We start from the raw sequence: 20316 nt of genomic DNA, 5'->3' as shown, positions 1-20316 counted from the left end.
CACACATGCACACGCACCCAGTGTGAGTTTAAGCCTCCGGGCTGGGACTTGAACTGCGGTCGACTACATGGGAGTCCAGCAACATAGCCATTACACTAACTGCTGGTCCCACCAGGGGCTTATTTCTAACTTTTCTGCTACCTCTCTCTGACTTTCTCTGGCAAGCACACGCACCCTATAGCAAAAAAAAAAAAAAAAAAGAAAGAAAACAAAAATTATTCAAACTTATACTTCTAACAAATAAAAAAAGAGGAAATGCTCCCCAGTTCACTTTATGTGGCAGGTATAAAACAGCCCTCGTGTTAGACACTGCTAACTGCCCCATTATCTCTCTCACCTTCTCCCACAGCAGATGAAATGCTGTTTTAAGCTCATAAAGGCCGCATTTCCCAGCCTTTCATACAGCGAAGTGCAGCCACGTGACTGAGTTCTGGCCAAGAGAAGCAGGAGGAGTGATGTGTGCAACTTCTGATTCATAGCCTTTAATTAAAAGCAGAGGATATGACGCTCCTTCGCTCTCCTGCTCAGAAAACGGTGAGCTGGGCCGGCTCCATGGCACAGTGGGAATGCACTGCTCAGGAGAAGCCAGATCTCACACGGCAACCACAGCTCACCCCAGCCAGCACCACCTGAAACGCTTGGCACAGGCACAAGGGCCCAAGGTCGGAAGGGCTGGGCGACTGGAGCAGAGCGATTGTGGCGTGACCAGACTCTGTGGAGGATCTCTCTCTCTCTCTCTCTCTCTCTCTCTCCCTCCTTCGCTTTCATGTGCACACACAAGGATTCTCATAAATAAAGAATTTTAGGAAAAAAGAAAGAAAAGAAAAGAAAAGAAAAGAAAGAAAAGAAAAGAAAAGAAAAGAAAAGAAAAGAAAAGAAAGGAAAGGAAGAAAATGGATGAGCCATTTGGACCATACAAACAACTAGGAGTGGTTGAGCAGAACCATCAAACCACCCCAAGACCTTCAGATAGTACCGAACAGAGAAATAAACTTCTCATTTATTCAAATCACTTTTTGATTTGCGTGTGTGTGTGTGTGTTTTGTTGTTATTTTGTTTTGCCAGAGAGAGACAGAGAGGAAGAGGGGAAGCACCCCCGTTGGGGAGGGGAAAAAAAAAAAAAGACAGCTGGATCCACATGACCCACTATGAGGTTTGAATCCTGGACCTGGTGGCTTGAGAAACATGTAAGGTACATGTACCTGCATGTGTAAATCCTAACAGGATGGAGAGATGGAGAAGAAGGGATTTCAGAGTGATTCCCATCATGTAGTGGACAGCAGTTCAAACCCCGGACCAGGTGGCTTAAACTCAAGCTGGAAGCGTGTGCGTGTGTGTCCAAGATCCCAAGAGGAGAATGGAGGAGAAGGAATTGTAGCATGGCCATCCCCCCTGGGAGGTGATTTCTCACTTTCTGTCTCTCTGTCTCTCTCTTTCTGGCAAGCACACAAGCCCTATAACAAAAAGCTCTCAAAAAAAAAAAAAATACACATTATGACTGGGTGGTTACCGCATGGATTCCAGCTTCTCTTTAGCAGTGCATTACTGTTGAGCCACGGAGCAGACCATGAGGAGTAATGTTCAGTCTTGTTTTTTCTGTAGGGTACATGAGTATATGTAGAATTCTACACTTCAGAAAAACGAAAACAAAAAAAAGTAGAATTCTACACTCACCAGAGAGAAAATGCACATTCTTTTCTAGCACATGCGAACTATATAATATTGAATATGTTCTAAGCCTCAAGAGAAGCCTCAAAAAAATCAAAAGACTCATTATCATACAGATTATTTTTGTTTTTTTGTGGGGTTTTTTTTGTTTTTTGTTTTTTGGGTTCTTTTTTTGTGTTTTTTGGGGGGTTTTTTTGGAGAGGTTTTCACTATAGGGCACATGTGCGCGCCAGACAGACACAGAGACAGAGAGACAGAAAGCAAGAAATCACCCCCCGGGGGGATGGCCACGCCACAATCCCTTCTCCTCCATTCTCCTCTCGGGATCTTGGGCACGCACGCACACGCACCCGGCGTGAGTTTAAGCCACCAGTTCCCAGGACATGAACCATGGTCGACTACATGGGAGTCCAGTGACATAGCCATTACGCTAACTGCTGGTCCCAAATGCATCGTGCTGGTTCCTAATGCATCTTGATTTTTTTTTCTTTTTCTTTTTTAAATTTTATTTATCCATTCATTTATCCATTTATTTTAATTTGATCAGAGAGAGACACAGAGAGAGAGGGAAAGTGAGAAAGCAAGCCGCCAGGCCCAGGACTTGAACCATGGTCAGCCATGTGGGAGTGTCCAGCACCTTAACCACCACACCACCTGTTGGCCCCGTCATACAGATTATTTTGTATTATTAGATAATAATGTAGTTTTTAAATAAATCACACACATACACACATAAACTCCAAATGTCCATCAGTAGGAGTATGGACGTGGAGGTTAGGAGATGGTGAAGTGGTGAAGGCGCTGGGCATCCACAGGGCAGACTGCGGTTTAAGCCCCAGATGCAGCAGCCTAAGACTCTCACCAGGCACATGTGTGTGCGTGCCCAAAATCCCAGGAGGACAATAGAGGAGAAGGGATTGTGGCACGGCCATCCCCCCAGGGGGTGATTTCTCATTTTCCCTCTCACTGTCTCTCTCTGACTCTCTCTGGCAAGCACACGTGCTCTATGGCAAAAACCTTTTTTTTAAAATTTTTTTTTATTTTTAAAAATAGGAGTGTGGATAAATAAATTGGGGCATACTCACACGATGTAATACAGAGAGTGAAAAATTAATGAACTGTGGGCTAGCAGGTGGCATGATGGTTAAGGCACTGGATCCCCATGGTCAGCATCTTGAAAATCATAAGTGTCGGACCTGACATTTTGAAAGTCATGCCAGGCGCGTGTGCAGGCATGTGTGCCCAAAATCCCAAGGAGAGACTGGAGGAGAAGGGGTTGCAGCATGGCCATCCCTTCCCTTGGAGGGTGATTTCTCACTTTCTCTCCTCTTTTTCTCTCATTCTCTACCAAGTGCAAGCCCATTAGAGCAAAAGAACTAGAAGGAAAAAAATAAATAAATAAAAGAGGAAGAGAGAGAGAGAGAGGGAGAGGAAAGAAAAGAAAAAATGAATAAACTTTATTAATATGGATACATCTCTTATTTTACACAAGAGAAGAAGTTGCAGAACAATCTATACATTATGACACCATTTATGTAAAGCACAAAGCTGGAATACTAATATGTTGCTGGGGCCAGCTGGATATGCAGCAGTCACACCACCCTCTCTGGTGCTGGTTCCACATGGGAAGATCCCAGGTTCGTGTCTCAGGGCCTCGCTACACAATGGGTTTGCACACGTGTGCCCATGAGCAAGCTGAGGCTGGGGGTGAATTGCAGTATAAAAATCCTGTAGGGGAACCAACAGGTGGCGTAATGATTACATCTCTGGATTCCCATGTGGTCAACTATGGTTCAAGTCCTGGACCCAGCCGCTTAAACTCACACCGGGTACGAGTTCATGCATGCACAAAATCCCAAGAGGAGAATAGAGGAGAAGGGATTATGGCGTGGCCATTCCCCCCCAGGGAGTGATTTCTTGCTTTCTGTCTATCTCTCCCTCTCTGGTGAGCACACGTGCCCTATAGAAAAAAAAATCTCCTTTAAAAAAACAAAAAAAGGATCCTGTTGGGGGTTCCCATTTCTTTCTTTTTTTCTCTGTCTTTCTCACGGAATCAATAAATAAACTAGATGATAGTTAAAATAGTACTGAGAAATATGTACATATATGACCCGAACTTTTTTTTACTCAAGGGAATCATAAACATAATTCAGGATGGTGCTTATGGCTGTAGAGAGGATGATGTTGTCACCTGAATGCATCCTCCCAAAATCCATGTATTGAAATTTGGTCGTGACTTCTGTAGCCATGGCGGCTAATGCTACTGCAAACCTGTGCAGCTGCTGCCGCTAGAGCTTGTGAACAATGCATAGGCTCAAGCATTCCCATTGTGATGAAAAGTGATAAGGAAATTGTCAGTACACTTCTAGGATTTGATTACTTGGACAATATGGTACTGGAAGATGTCACTGGCTATGAAATCATACCAGAAGGAAGAAGGGTTACTAAATTAGATTGGGTTTTGCTAAATGGAAATCACGTAACAATCCTGGCTCCTGGAGGACCTGAAGTACGGACGGCTATCCTCCCCTCACGCTAGATTCTGCTTTGTCGTACAATGACAAAATAGAATTTTTTTTTAAATAAATCTTTTATTTAACTTTATTTATCTTAATTTGACCAGAGAGGGATAGTGTGTGTGTGTGTGTGTGTGTGTGTGTGTGTGTGTGTGAGAGAGAGAGAGAGAGGGAGGGAAGGCGAGAAAGCAAGTCATCAGGTCCAGGACTCAAACCCTGGTCAGCCAGGTGGGAGCCTAGCACCCTTAACCACCATGCCACCCACCAGCTCCTTTTTTTCTTTTCTTAAACCTTTTAATGTTTAGATCCTCTAAAGCTGTTTCCCGTTAAAGGGAAATGCTTTGAAGATGTACACTCATTTTCGTAAGTGAATCATGATTATTTTGGAAAAAGAAGAAAAGTTTGTTTTTTGAAGGCTAAAATAAAGACGTTTTCTGTTAAAAGAAAAAAAAAGAAGAAGAAAGAGAGAGAGAAAATGTGGTTGTGTCAGTATCAAGAAAATAAAAACTTAATCTGACTATGGTATTGAAGTGTGGGACTTTAAGGAGGAAATTAGGATTAGAAAAGGTCATCTCAGTGGGGTCAATCCTGGGGGTTTATAAGAAGACGAACGAGACAGACGGGAAATTGCTGTCTCACCATGTGTTCCCTAGCACCATCTCAGGCCTGCAGAGTCCCCGACAAGAAGGCCCTTACCAGATGTAGCACTTTGACCTTGAGCCTCCAATACCTTGAGCTAAATGAACCTCTCTGTTCTGTATAAGTCAGCCAGACTCAGGTATTTCTGTTACTAGCAACAGCACAGACTGAATCAGGCAAATACAACGTGGGATTACACACAGAGGCCTTTCATTGATCTGTAAGCTTTGTTCATTTCTTTCAAGTGACTTGAAGGAAATACAGAAAATTGTTTAAATTCAACAAAATTTAGGGGCCAGTAGGTGGTGTGATGGCTAGGGCACTGGATTCCCACGTGCCCAACCACAGTTCCGGACCTGGCAGCTTGAAAAATCACACCAGGTACATATGCATGCATGCCCAAAACTCGGAGAGGAGACAGAGAGAAAGATTACAGACCTGTCCCTGTGGAGTGATTTCTCACTTTCCCTCCTTTTTTTTTTTTTTTTTTGAGAAGTTTTTGCTATAGGGCGCATGTGCTCACCAAACAGACAGAGAGAGACAGAGAGACAGAAAGCGAGAAATCACCCCGCCGGGGGATGGCCACGCCTCAATCCCTTCTCCTCCATTCTCCTCTCGGGATCTTGGGCACGCACGCACACGTGCCTGGTGTGAGTTCAAGCCACCGGGTCCGGGACTCGAATCGCGGTTGACTATGTGGGAGTCCAGTGACATAGCCATTACGCTAACTGCTGGTCCCTCACTTTCCCTCTTTGTCTCTCTCTGGCAAGCACCCATACCTGATGGCAAAAACCTAAAAAATAAATAATTTTTTAAAAATAACAAAGTTTTGGAGCCAGCAGGTGGTATGAGGATTAAGGCACTGGACTCCCACATGGCTGACCATGGTTCAAGTTCCAGACCCAGTGGCTTGCTTTCTCACTTTCCCTCTCTCTCTCTGCCTCTCTCTGGTGAATTAAAAAATAATAAGAATAAATAAAATTAAATACATAATTATTTAAAATAAATAAATAAATAAAATACCAATGATGTTTGGAACATCAGCTGGCATGGTAGTTAAGGTGCTGGATTCCTACATGACCAACTGTAGTTCAAGTCCTGGACCTGGCAGCATGACAATAACAACAAATAAATAAATAATGTTTACCAAATAAAAATAAAAAACATGTATAGTTGGGTATTGTGTAAATTATTTTCTATACTCTCCTGCACGCTCGAAACATTATGTTGATAACATAGTAGGAGAAGAAGAGCAATTTGTAAAACAAGCATCCATGAAGAGATGACAAGTTGCATGTAAGGGAGGAAAATCCAGTTGGTCTGCAATTTTCCCATGGAGCTCGCAGTGGCGCAAACAGTGGAGCAATGTCTCCAGGGCTCAGAGAAAGAGAACAGTGACCCGAGAATTTATTCCCTGCCAAGCACCAACATTCTCAGGCTGAAAGGACTCAGGGAGTACATCAATCAGGAGTCCTTTGAAATCCAATCAAGCAAATAATGAACCAAATAAAAGATGCAGGAAGGAAGAAACCAGGCTAAGCGGTCTGTTTGTGAGCACTGAGTTCAAAAAACTAAGACGCCGTGGTTGCAAAACAGCGTGTAAATAGTGTATGCATCCACCTTTTTAAATTAATATAACTGTCAGAAATTGACAGATGGGGGCAGAGGAAATGGGAGGAACTATAAATGAATTATTTTCCTCATCCTCCTGGAAAAGTGCATGCATAACTGTCTAAAATGAAAACACATGGCGAGTTGTTTTTTATCTGTGGGATCTTTTAGGAATTAAGATTTCTCATGATGAAAAGAATGTATCTGAAATTCAGTAATATTTATCTGAAGAAAATATTTATCTGAAGTAATTTCTCTTTGGGTAAAGACAGGTCAAATTTATTTATTTATTTATTTATTTATTTAATATGATTGACTGATGAATTTTTTTGAATTTGACCAGAGAGGGGCAGAGCAAGAGAGAGAGAGAGAAAGTGAGAAACCAAAGCTGCCAGGTCCAAGACTTGAACCGCGGTCGGCCATGTGGGAGTACAGCACCCTTAACCACCATGTCACCTGTCAACCCCTACAAGTAAATTTAAATAGAACTTTTTTATACGTAAATGACATGTAATATGATTCCACTGTGTAATTTTTCTCTGTAAGTTTCTCTCGGTCTCTCTAGCTATATGTATTCACAGACAGATATCAAATGATGTTCCTCGAATGTTAATGCTGCTCCGGGGTGGTGGGATGGCAACTCATTTTTTTTTTCTTCTCTGTACTTGGTTGCGTTGCTTAATCTGTTGTTGCTGCTGCTGTTGCTGCAAAAGACATGGGTCATGGACATTCTAACAAAGAAGCAGAAAAGATGGTGTTGGCGGTTACAGGCACGCACCGCCTGTTGATGGTTCGTCAGGAACGAAGCACACCTGCACCAGAAGGACTGGCTTCCATTCTAAAGGAAGTGGGAGGCCACCAGGAGGTTTTGAGCAAAGAAGGGGCATGATCTGATACCAATGTAGGAAAAGAGAAAGAAATCTAAAAATGAGTAGCCATGAAGAGATAACAAGCTGCACATAAGGGAGGAAGATCTGGCTAGCTTGAGATTTTTCCCATGGAGCTCGCAGTGGCAGCAAACAGAGAAGCAAGATCTTCAGGGCTCAGAGGGGAAAGAACGTCTTATTTATTTTTTTTTAATAATTTACTTATTTAATTTTATTTATTAATTTGACGAGAGAGAGAGAGATACGGGCAAGGGGAGGGAAAGTGAGAAAGCAAGCCACCAGGTCCAGGTCTAGAACCGCGGTCAGCCATGTGAGAGTGTCCAGTGCCTTCACCACCACGCCGCCTGCTGGTCCCCAAGAATGTTTTCTTTTAAAAGAATCACTGTGGCTGCAGTATGAATAGAAAATATGAATATGTAGTCTATAATTCCTATAATGGGACCAGGGCAGACACTGGGAAATAATTAGAAACTATTTTGAAAGTCTAAGTGAGCCAGGGCTGGCAGGTTGAGCAATGGTTAAGGTGCTGGATTTCCACATAGCTGACCACAGTTTGAATCCTGGATCTTGCGGCTTGTTTGCTCACTTTCTCTCTCTCTCTCTCTCTCTCTCTCTCTCTCTGGTCATATTAGTAATAATAACAAATAAAATAAAAAAAAAATAATTCTTTCAAAACAAAACAAAGTCTAAGTGAGAGATGACCGTGATTCTGATCAATATGGTAGTAGTGGGGAGAAAGGATTGATCCTGGATGCTTTTGAAGGTGGAGCTGGCAGGATTTGAAAACAGACTGAGATGGGAGACAGAGAGGAGCAAAGGATGGCCGCAGATGTCCATGCGAGCAACCAGGAGAGCTGAGCTGCCAGTCAGCCAGAGGGAGAAGAGCAGGTTGAGGGCAGAGAGGGACCATCAGACTTTGTGTTTGGACCCGTGACGTTGGAGATCCTGTCAGACAGATCCTCTTCTATTCTCACTCCACGCTCTGCTCCTTGGCAGGCTCATCCATGTCAACACTTCGGCTCCCACCCACATGTTTCTGACTCCTGACCCAGCCTTCCCCTCTGAACTCTAGATGCAGTACTAGTACTCAGCTACTCTTTTCTAAAAAAGAATTATTTATTCAATTTTATTCATTATCATTTTTTTTTTTAATTTGCTACAGGGCAGGTGTGCTCAACAGAGACAGAGTGAGAAAGAGAGAAAGAGAAAGAGCAAAAGCAAACCACCAGATCTGGGACTCGAACTGCAGTCAGCCATGTGGGAGTCCAGTGCCCTAACCACCACGCCACCTGCTCACTTTTTTGACATGACCACACAACTAACTCAAAGGGAGATATAAAACTAAAGATAAATTTATTTATTTATGTTTAGCTTTTTTATTTATTTATTTACTTTAATTTGACCAGAGAGGGACAGCAAGAGAGAGAGAAGGTGAGTAAGCAAGTCACCAGGTCCAGGACCGTGGTCGGCCATGTAGGAGTCCAGTGCCATCCTTCCTGGGGAGTGATTTTTCACTTTCCCTCGCTCTCTATCTCTGTCTCTAACAAGCACCTGGGATTCAAACTTTGATCAATCATGTGGGTTCCAACTACCTCTACTACTAAACTACAAGGCAGGACCTCGGTTTGTAATCATCCACTTGCTTATGTTATCGTGTGGCTATTTGTTATCTTTTCCTTCTAAACTGCAAGCAAGCCTCATAAAATCAGAAAAACACAGTTGTTCTCGTTTTTGTTGAATGAGTGAATGAATGAATTCATGAATCTGTAGCAGAAGCAACCGCAGCCCACATGCAGGGTCTATATGGGGTACTTTGGTCCACCGTAGTTTTAGGTGTCAAGACTAGGACCTCAGGCTAGCAGGCAGCATGGTGGTTGAAGTGCTGGATTCCCACGTGGACAACTGAGGTTTGAATCCTGGACCCAGCGGCTTGAAAATCATGCCAGGTGTATGTGCATGTTTGCCCAAAGTCCCCAGAGGAGAATGGAGGAGAGGGGATTGAAGTGTGGCCATCTCCCCCAGAGAGAGGATGATTTCTCATTTTCCCTCTTTCTGGCGAGCTCACACGCCCTATGGCAAAAACCTTAATAAATAAATAAATAAATAAAGAGGACCTCTGCCCTTCGGGTAGTCCACATAGAGTTCCAGAAAGATAGAGTATGAGCTACAAATCTTCCTGTCACCAGAGTGTGTCCACGTATGTCTTGTCACCTCTCTGAGGCTCACTGTCTTCATCTGTAAAATGTAGATCATGATTCCTATTTCAGGGCATTGCCAGAAGGCTCAAATGGGTCTTGGATATAAAAGAGGGCTTTTTTTAAACGTTTAACATAGGGCAAGTAAAACGTATGATTTAGTTTTTCGAAAAGAACTTTACTAGGAATCTAAATGGAAAGCAAAAGAGAGCATATAGGAAGCACCGAAGCTGACGCAGGTGGGTTTAGGCTCCTTGCCCTGCTGTGACAACACAAGCCAGGTTCTTACCCTGAAGAATGACAGGTCTGGCTGCAGGCTGGTTACCAGGTACAGTTTACTGGGCACCTCAGTCACTGTCCTGAGTGGTGTAGACCCAGCCACATGCGAAACCATAGGCAGAGAAAGAGCAGCCTCTCAGCCCCATGTAGGACCCTCACAGGAGCCTGCCTCAGGGCTCTTTTTGCCCTGCTTTGCTCAGGGTCTGGTTCCTGGGCTCCTAGGAGAGGAAGGCCCGCCCTCTTCTGGCCCAGATGCTCCCCAGAGAGGTCTCCAGCTGAGCTGCCTGACCTTTGGTGGCCGCTTTTGCTCCTCTGGGACCTCTCTGGCTGCAGGCCCTGAAGCCAAAGCTCTGACTGCCACTAATGTTTTTGACCTCCACTGAAGTTCGGCTTCCTCCCCAAAGCTCTAGGCTTATGCTTAGACCCCAGGCAACAGGCTCTGACTGGGGTCACACACACCCACTTCTCGCCAGCCGTTCTGAAGAGCTGAGCTCCAGTCACGTGCCAGGGCAGTAAGAGAGCAGAGGGCGTTATCTTGTGAGGAAGCAGACGTGGTCTTGAGGAACAGGGCCAGGGTCCTGGGACAGGCCCAGGGACCGCCCACCGAACTCCCAGCTCTTCCTTTACCCATCCTAAGAAAAGATCTCTTTAGTCTCCAGTACAGAGATGACATTTCCCTCTAGTCCCAGTTCTATCTCCCTGAGGAAGGAAAGATGGGAATCCTGAGTAAGGAGAGAGGGAATGAGCATGGCGGGGAGTCCCAGGAAGTGACTGAGGAGCTGGTCACTGGAAGGGAGGAGGCAAGAAGAGCAGCTCTATCCTGAACTGGCTCCAGGACACCCTATGCCATCCCCATACCTCGAGCTTCTTGGCACCCCCTCCTCCGCGAGCCCCAACTTTAGTACCCACCACCATCCTTGCTCCATCTTCCGAGAGGCTCTTCGCTCCCTTTCCTCCCTGCCCTCCACCCTAGACCTGCCCCTCTCCTGTGCTCTGTTCCAGCTAAGCTCTCACCTTCTCCGGGAGCGCCCACCTTGCATTGCTGGTGACCCTACTGCTCCCAAAAGCAAAGATCTGTCTTCATAGAGTTTGCTTCTGTGCTCCTTAAAAAAATTTTTCCAGCTCTATACCACCTTGCACGTCTTTCGAGTTTGTAGCTAGGATTTTTCGTCATGTTTAAATCAATGCAAAGGGTGTCATTTCTGAAATGTTTTAGATATTGCAACATTTTTAAACAAAACTGCAAATACTCTCTTCTTTTGTGTCTTTTGGGGTTTTTTTAGGTTTTTGTCATAGGGTATGTGCACTCACTGGAGAGACAGAGAGAATAAGGGGGAGGAAAGTGAGAGATCACCCCCCAGGGGGAACAGCCACATCACAATCCCTTTTTCTCTATTTTCCTCTTGGGATTTGGGGCATGCACGTACATGCACCTGACATGATTCTCAAGACGCTGGATCTAGGTCTGTGGTCAGCCATGTGGGAGTCCAGCACCTTAACCACCATGCCACCTGCTAGTCTCAATACTATTTTAAATGTGTGTTTAATTAAATCTAAACATCACAGCAGCTTGATGCTCATCATTCATTTAAAATAAATATATCTGATGGAACAAGCCCACACGCCCTAAAACCAAACCTCTATCTCCCCCCAAAAATATCAACAAAACTGTTGATTCAGAGAAAAAATTAACAAAATACAAAAGCCCTTAGCTAAAATAACTAAGTAAAACAGAGAGGACTAGGGGCTGGCTGGTGGCATGGTGGTAAAAGGTTCTGAACTCCCACATTGCCGACTATGGTTCAAATCCCGGACTTACTTTCTCACTTTCCCTCTCTTTAGTCAAACTAGAAAATAATATAATAAATGAAGTTAAATAAAATAATTATTTTTTTAAAAGAGAGAAAGAGAGAAAGTAGGGACTCAGTGCTACTCATGCCCCTTTCATGGAGTCACAGTGAGAACTGAATGAGACCTACTACGTGCCTGGAAGTTGACTCTGAGTCTGAGTCTGAGCTACAAGGACCCAGAGATGGTGATGAGTGGGTGGCCTTCGACCCTTTATGGAACAGGAGGGAGGGAGCTGCTGACCCTGGCCCGACCGTGATCCAGGGTTCCTGAATCTTTCCTGCTCCGCCTTTGGGGTTTCCCTATGGGATTCCTCCTTGCCTAGGGGCCAGGGCAAAGACCAAGGCCAGAGAAGTTTCCATGGAGTGTAAGATTTTAATGAGCATCACCACAAAGGGACTGAGTGAGGGAGATACAAACTCCAAATCTAGCCTTGGTACCATTACTTCAGTGGCTCGGCAGAGGGCGGAGGCTCAGCCCTGCTAGGCTCTTTCCCAGACTCAGGCAGCTGGAGGGGAAGCCCAGGACTTTCCTCTCTCCCCAGCAGAGGTGCTGAGGAAAGGGGAGGACTCTCTGTTCACGCTGCCCTCGGAAGCAGGACGCCCTCAAGCAGCAAGCTGACCTCTGAGGTCAGGACGGACCAGGATCAGGCAGGAATTTCAGATCTTGGATGGACAACTGGACTGAACGAGGGAGGAGACTCTTGGGGTCTCCAACAGCATTGAGATCTCGCAGAGAGGCCCTCAGGGAGGCACTCCAGACTGAGACTCACAGGAGAGCCTCTGTTCAGCAAGGGTCAGAAGGGAGGACAGGGCCCTGGTGGGCAGAGGGGGCGGAGGAGGGGCCCCAGGAAGGACCTCAGGGTGGTGGGTGGTGGCTGGTGGCTGGTGGGAGGGGTCCTCTAGCTGCCCTGCTGCTCCTGTTGGCGGACGAGATTGGCGATGGGGCTGGTGATGCCGCCTATCAAGGTCCAGTACTCGTCGAAGCTGATGCGGCCATCATGGTTCGCGTCCAGGTTCTGTATGAGCTTGTCGGCGGCCTTTCGGTTCCCCGTGTCCTGGGAAGGAACGGGAGTCAGCAATGCCCCCCTAGAGCCCCACTTTCTAGCCTGGGCAGCTAGTCCTTGGAAAGTGCCTGTGGAGCCCTCACTGGCAAGGACAGAGGCTCAAGGGAGGGTGGAGGGGAGGCAAGGCCCGGGGGTAGGGGCTCACCGTCAGCATGTGGTTCAGCTCCTTCTGGAGCATCTTGCGGAAGCTGCTCTTGCTGATCTTGTTCTTGACCAGACTGTGCTTGGACACATATTTGTAGAAGTTCTCCACCAGGACGACCACCGCCTTCTCCAGCTCCGTGTAGCAGTCCGCCATCTCACCTCACCTCCTCCCAGGGCCTGGGCAGCAGGAGGGGAAATGAGATTCCACAGGCCAACCCCCCCATGCCTTCCTGGGAGGGTGGGGGGCAGGCTGGTAAAGGAGGAGGGAGGGGAGCACAGGTAGACTGGGGGTAGCCCTGGAATGACAGCTATGTGGCTCCACTAATCCCGATGCTCCCAGCCCAACCGCCCCAACAGGTTCTGGGGGCCCTTCCCCAGCCCCAGGCACCTGCTGTCAGAGCCTCAGAGGGAGCAAGCGGCTCCGTGGGAAGAAGAGGAGAGTCACTGCCCTGCCCTCCCCACCCTGCTCCACGCCTGGCCCACCCAAGGCCCCTGCCCTGGAGCAAGCACAGCCAGGAACCTCTGGGATGGGCCAAGGGAAATGGGGGCAGGGGCTATGGTCTCCCACTCCAGGACAGGCTTCCCTAACCTCCCTGTCAGCTTCAGGGCAGTGAGTCCAGGGTCTCAGGCCATGGCTGCCCCCTCCAGAAAAGGACAAGGCCCTGACCCATCAAATCTGATTCTGTGCAGCCCTCTACCCAACCACAGCCTGCTAGCCGCTCCTTCATCCCCACCCCTAAATGTACAACAGGACCCAGGACCCCAAACCCACCCGTTACCTAAGGAAGAGCCAGGCCCAGTTCTGCCCCAGCTGGAGACGGACCCTGGACACAGCCCTGGACACAGCGGCAGCCTGCCAGAGGCCACATGCGTCACCCCCTCACCCCAGGACAAAAGGCACTCACATTCCAAGCGGATACAGCGACTGAATAACAGGATATGAGGGGAGCAGGCGGATCTGCTCTGGATCTACTCTGTGAGTCGCCGCCCATGCCCAGAGCCCCCCCAAGTCACCCTGGGCAAATCAGACTCCCCTCCCACCCCCAAGCCAGGAATGAGCTCCAGCCGTCCTCACCCTGCTGGTCCTGGAGCGGAAGTGGACACAGCAGGGACACAGGCCCCTCAGAGCCCCAACAACCCACAGTCTGGTGGAAGGGAGGTCATTTCGCCAGGCCCCAGCCCAGACGCCTGCTCCTGCCACCTGCTTCCTAACCTCCAGGGGGCCATCCCTGCTCCCAGGCAGTTGCCCTGCCCTCTCTGCCCAGCTGAAGCCTGCCTTCACTCCAGGCCCTGCCCAAACTGGGCCTCCTGCCTTCCGCGGGAAGCCTGCCCTGACCCCTGCCCTGGCGCCCTCTTCCCCAACTCCCACAGGCCTGTCTGTCTTCACGTCTCAGCACTAACCAGGGCCCTCTCACTGGGGGGGCCACCGTCTCTTCCCGAATCTTGTCTGGATTCTTGAAGCAAGCAGAGTGTTTCATACACACAGCCACTGTGTTTTCTCAGCCACACAACAGGACTGGACGACTTTGGGACATGTTTTTTAGTCTGGGATATATGACCTTCCTGTATTTGATCTGCGTCTCCTCTAGCCCGCACTGGCCCAGGGGCCTGCTCAAGGTAGATCTCTGAAAAGTACTCCACCTCTCGCCAGCACTGACACCAGGTATCCAAGGCCCCAACCACCTTTCTTCTGTCCCTCCTCCTCTTCCTCCCTTCTTTCTCTAATTTGCTAGAGGGCATGTGCATTCGCTAGAGAGAAACACAGAGAAAGAGACAGGGAAGAGGAGAAAGCACTTCCCTCCCCATGGGGAATAGTCATGCTGTGTCTCTCCCTCCTTTCAGTATTTTAGGCAGGCACCCACACAGGCCTGGTGGGTTTTCTTTTCTTTCTTTCTTTCTTTTTTTTTTAAAGAGGTTTTTGCCTCAGGGCATGTGCCCTCACATGGGGGGTGGAGACAGAGGGGAAAGTAAGAAATCACCCCCCCCCAGGGAAGACACTGCAATTTCTTCTCCTCTATCCTCCTCCTGGGACCTTGGGCATGCATGCACACGCGCCTCACATGATTTTCAAGCCACCGAGTTCAGGACTCAGACTGGTCAGCCACGTAGGAGTCCAGCGACGTACCGCTATACCATCTGCTGGGCCCGACCTGGTGTGTTTTTCAAGTCACCAGGTCCAGGACTCCAGTCACGCCGTCAGCCATGTGAGATCCAGATGTGTTAACCGCCAGGCCACAGGCTGACCCCTACCTTTCCTTTCTACCTTTTCCTTTTTTCTTTTAAATGAAGTTCCTCTTGAAGGAAAGGTGAGACTGGTAGAGGCCAGGATGCGAGAAGGAAGGAGAGTTGAGAGGGGTCAGGCTGGGCATTTCTGACGGGAAATCTGCCTGCCCTCTGCCTCCCCCGCCTGACCACTCTGGTCTGTGGTTGGAAGGATGAGCTGCACTAGCGACTGCAGGCGACTACCCTGCGTCATGCTCCATTTGTCAGTGCAGAACCGTGTGGTTCAACGTTGGTACAAACTCTGTAACACTCACAAATGAGGAGGGAGAACATTTTTCAACCCATGACCTGTCCTCTCTGCAGCTCTCAACTGCAGGGGCGGCCCAGACCCATACCAGTGACCCTGGGGATTCTGAAAACGGTGCCCATTTCAGGAAGGACTGTGCCAAGCCCACATCCCACCAGGTCTGGGAAGTAAGGAGAGCATTCAAAGAACCCCACCATAAATCATTCCAGACCTCGTTCCCTAAGTGAGGAGCCCCGTGGGAAATAGGGAGAGGGAAGAGACGAGAAGTCTGTGCTCTGGCTGGTGGGCTTCAGTCCCTCTGCCCCCGGCCAGCCCACTTTTCCCACTTCTTAGAGTCTTTTTGGGTTTTTTTTTTAAGAGAAATTTTTTCTATAGAGTGCATGTGCTCTTGGAGACAGAGAGAGACAGGAAGCGAGAAATCACTTTCCTGGGGGGATGGCCATGCTGTAATCCCTTCTCCTCCATTCTCCTCTCAGGATTTGTGTGTGTGCATACACACACACACACACACACACACACACACACACACGCCCACCCTGAGTTTCAAGCCACTGGGTCCGAGATTTGAACCGCAGTCCACCATGTGGGAGTCCAATGACATAACCATTATGCCATCTGCTGGCCCCTGGAGTCTTATTTCTCTAACCACGGGTGCCTCTCTGCCCGCCCTCAATGCCATGCCCTAGGCACTACCTGGCCTCTGGCAGCAAACAAATAGTCAAGGCAGGAGGAGGCTTGAGGGGCCCAGCAGCCTACTGGCAGGGGTGCTGGGTGACCTGGAGAGGCTCCCAGGTCCTCTTCCCAGTAACCCACCCACTCCCCGCACCCCTGCCTTCTTGTAAAATGGGCAGCATTGGAGATAGCCATCTGGACAGGTGCTGTTCCGAAGCTGTCTCTGAAGGGAGGCATCAGAGCAGGACAATCAGGTGTCATTACCTCTTCCTCCTCCCTCCCCTGGGGGCCAGGAGATGGCTCAGCCACCCCCTCACCCAAAGCCACCTGCTCCTCCTGCTTCCCCCACCCCTCCAGGCTAAGCCATGGGTCCCCAGATCTGGGGGGAGAGTGGGGGAAGGCAGGTGTGCGGGAAGTAGTTCCAGTGTTGACTTTGCCACAGGAAGATCCTGGTCTGAGAGCCCTGGTGGGGGCAGGGGCAGGAGCTGGACAGTGTACACTGGGGCCTTCCGAGAAGTGGGAGTGGGGAAGAGGGGCTACCACTCATCTGTCCCCCAAAGGGCAGTCTCACCTCAGCCCCCCCCAGGGTTCTCATTGTCTTCTGGCTGATTCATCATTAAGCAACCGGGGAGGCTCCCGCCCCCACCCCGCCCACCTCACCCCAGCTTGCTGACTTCTCCAAAAGCCCAAACTGCCCCTGGATCTCAGCCATCCCAGTCTTGCCCTCCCCTCCCAGGTTCCGGCCCCACCTCTCCAAGTGCCTCCCAACCACCCCGACCTCCCCAGCCCCCTGCAGTCCTGAGCCCCCAATGCCAAGGCTACCTCTGAAGTTCACCTCCTCTTCTCACTCCGCGAGCACCCCTCTTGAGTCTGGAATTGTTTCTAGGTGCGGAGGCCAGGCTGATCCCCAGAACCCTAGCCCTCCTAGTTGCTGTTCTCTCCAGAGCCAGTCCCCTCTCAAGCTTGAGTGTGGCTTTCTCTGTGTCCCTTCCATCTCTCTCAAATTCATTCCCTCCCTTAGTCACTCTCCACTTGCTCGCTTGGTCATGTATGCAGTCGCATATTCACGCCCATTCATTCCCGCGCTGTGCAGTAACGCATTCATTCTCCACTCATTCATGTATTCGGTCCCTTCTTCATGGGCTCTCTGCCCCACTGCCTTCCACACGCAGGAAGGTGCGCTCTGAGCTGGGCTGCTGATGCTCTCTCTGTTTACAAAGCTGCTTCCCAAATATCTTCCCAGCTCCCACAGCTGTTGCTGCCCCTGGTCGCTCCTCTCCCAGGTACCGGCCTAATGCTCACAGTTGCCCCTGCCTCGGCCCGCCCTACTCCCAGGACTCACTGCATCACATTCGCACACAGCCAGGAACGCTGCCGTTCTGATGCCCTCTGCCTGTGTAACCCATCTACCCTAATCCGCTTCTGCTTGCAGAGCAAGAAGCCAGTGCCTCTCAATTTTTTCCAGTGAAGTTGGAGGACTTTGGTGTGGACACACAAGCATAAACACACACACACGTGTGCGTGCATGCACACAATGACCCCTGGCCACACCAACACTCAGAGAGCTCTTCGCACCCCTTCCCTCGCCCCTAGCCTGACTGGGCTGGGCAGGGGAATGCTCCCATGGCAGGTGGTTCTGCCAAACAAAGCAGGTCAAGCCGAGACCTGCTTGGGTCCTGAGGTGAAGCTGCCGAAGTTGGAGGTTCAGCCTCTCTCCCTCTCCCGGAAGCTCTCAGATTCCCCCAGGGCCTCACCCAGGTCCCTCCTGGATCCCATGGTCCTTCACAAGGAACAGCTCCCAGAGCACAGTGGGGCTGAGTCTGTTGGGGGGGGTCCTTTGAACTAGATGAGAAGCCACCTTAATCCCTGCTTTCTCCTCCCCAGGTTCCCAGGCCCCCTGGGCCCTCCCTGGCTCCTCCTGGACCCCATCGCCTCTCCCTGGACAAAGGCCCAGAGTCCAGTGAGGCCCCTGTCCAGGGTCCGGCCGCCCCCTGCCCCCACCAACACGCAGTCACCCTTTTCTGTTTGGAGAGAATCGAGCAGCTGTGGCGAAGCTCCGGAAGGCTCTGCCTGGTGGCCCAGCCGCTGGAGAGGAGCCAGGCAGCTGCTGGGCCAGGAGGGGTCTCGCCACCCTGTCCAGTCCTCTGAAGGCCTCACCCAGCCCCCAACTCCACCAGGACTCCCTACTCCTAAACTGGCCTTTGGAGAAAGTTAATGATCAATCTCCCTGGCCTGTCTCTGGCAGGCCCCTCTCCTCAGGCCCCCTTCTCCCAGCCTCCCAGCAGCGGGCTCGTCCTGTCCGCAGGCCCAGACTTCCCAGGCCAGGGCCGTGGGCACTCACCTGCCTCCTTGGTCCACCTCCTCTCCAGCAGGGCTCTGGGACCCGGGCTCTGGCACTGCCAAGCAGTTCCCTGCTCAGCCCAGCTGGACTCCTCCCCGCTGCACTCCCAGAATCTGTCCCACTCCCTCCCGGCCCTGCCTGGCTGAGCTGGCTCGGTGGGGAGATAGTGACTGAGCTCCCTCTTGACTTGGCCCTAGGGTTGGGCCCTTGTTAAAGGGATACACACCTTTTTTAACACCCCTCTTCCCCCACCCTGGAGGGAGTGGTGGAAGCTGACACTCCCCCCCCAACCCCACCCTCCAACCTCACAGGGCCTGTGCTGAAAGACAGGGTGGAGAAAGGAAGGGAGGGACTGTCACCTCGCCCTTCCCACCTGGGTCACTGGGATCCCAGTTTCAGGCCCCCCAAAGGCCAGCCTGACTGGTCACAGAAATATCCTTGCGGCTGGGATTTCAGGAGTCACACTCCTGTCAGAAGGTAGGGTCCCTGGTCTGCCATCTCCAGTTCAGCCCATTAAGAGCTCTCCTGCCACCCATCCTTAAAACCCTCATGGACCGGAGAAGACTTCTCTGGAAATTCCTAGCTTTCCTGAAGATACTCAAGGAAACTGCCCTGCCTGACCTCCTGGTGCTGGGACAGCAGACCGGGGACCTCTGCTCTCTCTAGTAGCAATGGCTTCCAATCTTGGCACTCAGCTCTGGCTCAGGCTCTCTGATAAGTACTTTACTACGGATGATCCTCCTAGCAAGCCTGGACCTGGAACTGAAGCACCATTGCTATTCCCGTTTTACAGATGAGGAAACCGATATTCTAAAAGCATACCCAAGAGTTCCAAGAAAGTAAGTGGCAGAGCTGGGATTCAAACCCAGGCCACTGAGCCATTGCTCAGCCTCACATTTCCTTGCTATTGGTCAAGCAGGCAGCAGGACACCTGGGTTCATATCCTTTCTCCCAGATGAATGCGCACGCCCCATCTCCTGTCAAAGGGCCAGCCTACTGGCAAAGAGGAGCTTGTCCTTCTGAGAGGACCAGGTCTCCCACCTCCTGAGCCTGGTGCCACCCTCAACCCAAACCCATGGAGAAAAATGAGTCCCCATCCACTTCCACTGCCAGGCACAGCAGCACGCATGTCCCGACCCACCAGTAACTGCCATTCACCCAAGCACCCCCAACCTATGGCCCGTGGATGAGGGACTGAACAATCAAGACAATACATTTCACTTTTTCCAATTTTTTATTAATCAAAAGATACAAAACAACCATCATTCTGCAAACGCCCAAGCACCCAGCTGCCCCTTTCACCCTAAAATCCTCTTTCACCCTCCTTGCCCTCTCCCTGACCCTGCCCTCTCACCCTAGCTCAGGGATGGCCCAGGGTCAGAGCCCTGGAAGGAGGCTGGAGCAGGGCTGGAGGCAGGGAGGGCAGCACTGGATGGACAATGACAATTGGAGGGAAGAGATTAGGAGGGGTAGGTTCTCAGACACCTTTTATCCAGCCATGTTTCCAGCCCCATTCTTCAAATCATTTCCCACAGCCCAGCCCCTCTCTGTCCTACCCCCACTGCCAAATTACTTAGCCTTATACCACCCCGATCCCTCAATATCCATCCTTGGCCCCAACCTGTCCCTCCTTCTGTGGGCGACTCCTGGACCCAGGAGCTCCGTGGTATACCCAGGGGAGGGAAGTGCAGAGACCCCTGGGGAAGGGGTTATGAACTGGGACTTTGCAGAGGTGAGAAGAGGTGCGGGCTGAGGAGCAGGGTGGTGGTGGTGGTGGTGGTGGTGGTGGTGGTGGTGGAGAGGAATTGTATTTCCAGGCCCACAGTCTCTCCCGGCCACATCCCCCCAATAATTCCAGGAGGGGGCTCTCAACACCCGGGCACAGGGCTCTCGAGCTTCACACTCTTGGCTGGTTCTCCC

At 50.0% G+C, this 20316-nt stretch overlaps 2 protein-coding genes and 1 pseudogene across 4 annotated transcripts in view; 1 reads left to right on the top strand and 2 right to left on the bottom strand.

Moving 5' to 3' along the window:
* Nucleotides 1–3915: 3915 nt before the first annotated feature.
* On the top strand, nt 3916–4207 carry LOC102483574 (U6 snRNA-associated Sm-like protein LSm5 pseudogene; annotated as a pseudogene).
* A 7791-nt stretch (nt 4208–11998) lies between these two features.
* S100A16 (S100 calcium binding protein A16) lies at nt 11999–18589 on the bottom strand. 3 transcript variants are annotated; one of them, XM_006159823.3, is made up of 3 exons: nt 18397–18589; nt 12855–13030; nt 11999–12700 (listed from the first exon to the last, which is right to left on the bottom strand). In XM_006159823.3, the coding sequence occupies exons 2-3, from the start codon at nt 13005–13007 to the stop codon at nt 12545–12547; spliced, it is 309 nt and encodes a 102-aa protein (XP_006159885.1). In that variant the 5' UTR covers nt 13008–13030; nt 18397–18589; the 3' UTR covers nt 11999–12544. The 3 variants fall into 3 exon arrangements, with proteins under 3 accessions (XP_006159885.1, XP_006159886.1, XP_006159887.1); XM_006159824.3 differs by lacking the exon at nt 18397–18589 and adding an exon at nt 18071–18208; XM_006159825.3 differs by lacking the exon at nt 18397–18589 and adding an exon at nt 13633–13725.
* Nucleotides 18590–19636: 1047 nt separating this feature from the next.
* Nucleotides 19637–20316, bottom strand: part of S100A14 (S100 calcium binding protein A14) — a 4080-nt gene continuing 3400 nt past the window's right edge. Inside the window, exon 5 of the mRNA XM_027776306.1 lies at nt 19637–20308. Within this exon, the coding sequence (XP_027632107.1) occupies nt 20265–20308 (44 nt within the window). The 3' untranslated portion in view covers nt 19637–20264. The remainder of the gene's footprint in view (nt 20309–20316) is intronic.

This window comes from Tupaia chinensis, unplaced genomic scaffold (genome assembly GCF_000334495.1).
Source record: "Tupaia chinensis unplaced genomic scaffold, TupChi_1.0 Scaffold000659_1, whole genome shotgun sequence".
NCBI classification, from domain to species: Eukaryota; Metazoa; Chordata; class Mammalia; order Scandentia; family Tupaiidae; genus Tupaia; species Tupaia belangeri.
This window is presented reverse-complemented; position numbering and strand designations above follow the sequence as displayed.

What these genes read in the sequence shown, in the direction of transcription:
- S100A16 (XM_006159823.3), bottom strand. Translation starts at nt 13,007, where the DNA reads ATGGCGGACTGCTACACGGAGCTGGAGAAGGCGGTGGTCGTCCTGGTG. An exon ending in AGCTGAACCACATGCTGACG is followed by an intron (nt 12,701 to 12,854) that starts GTGAGCCCCTAC and finishes GTTCCTTCCCAG; the next exon opens with GACACGGGGAACCGAAAGGC.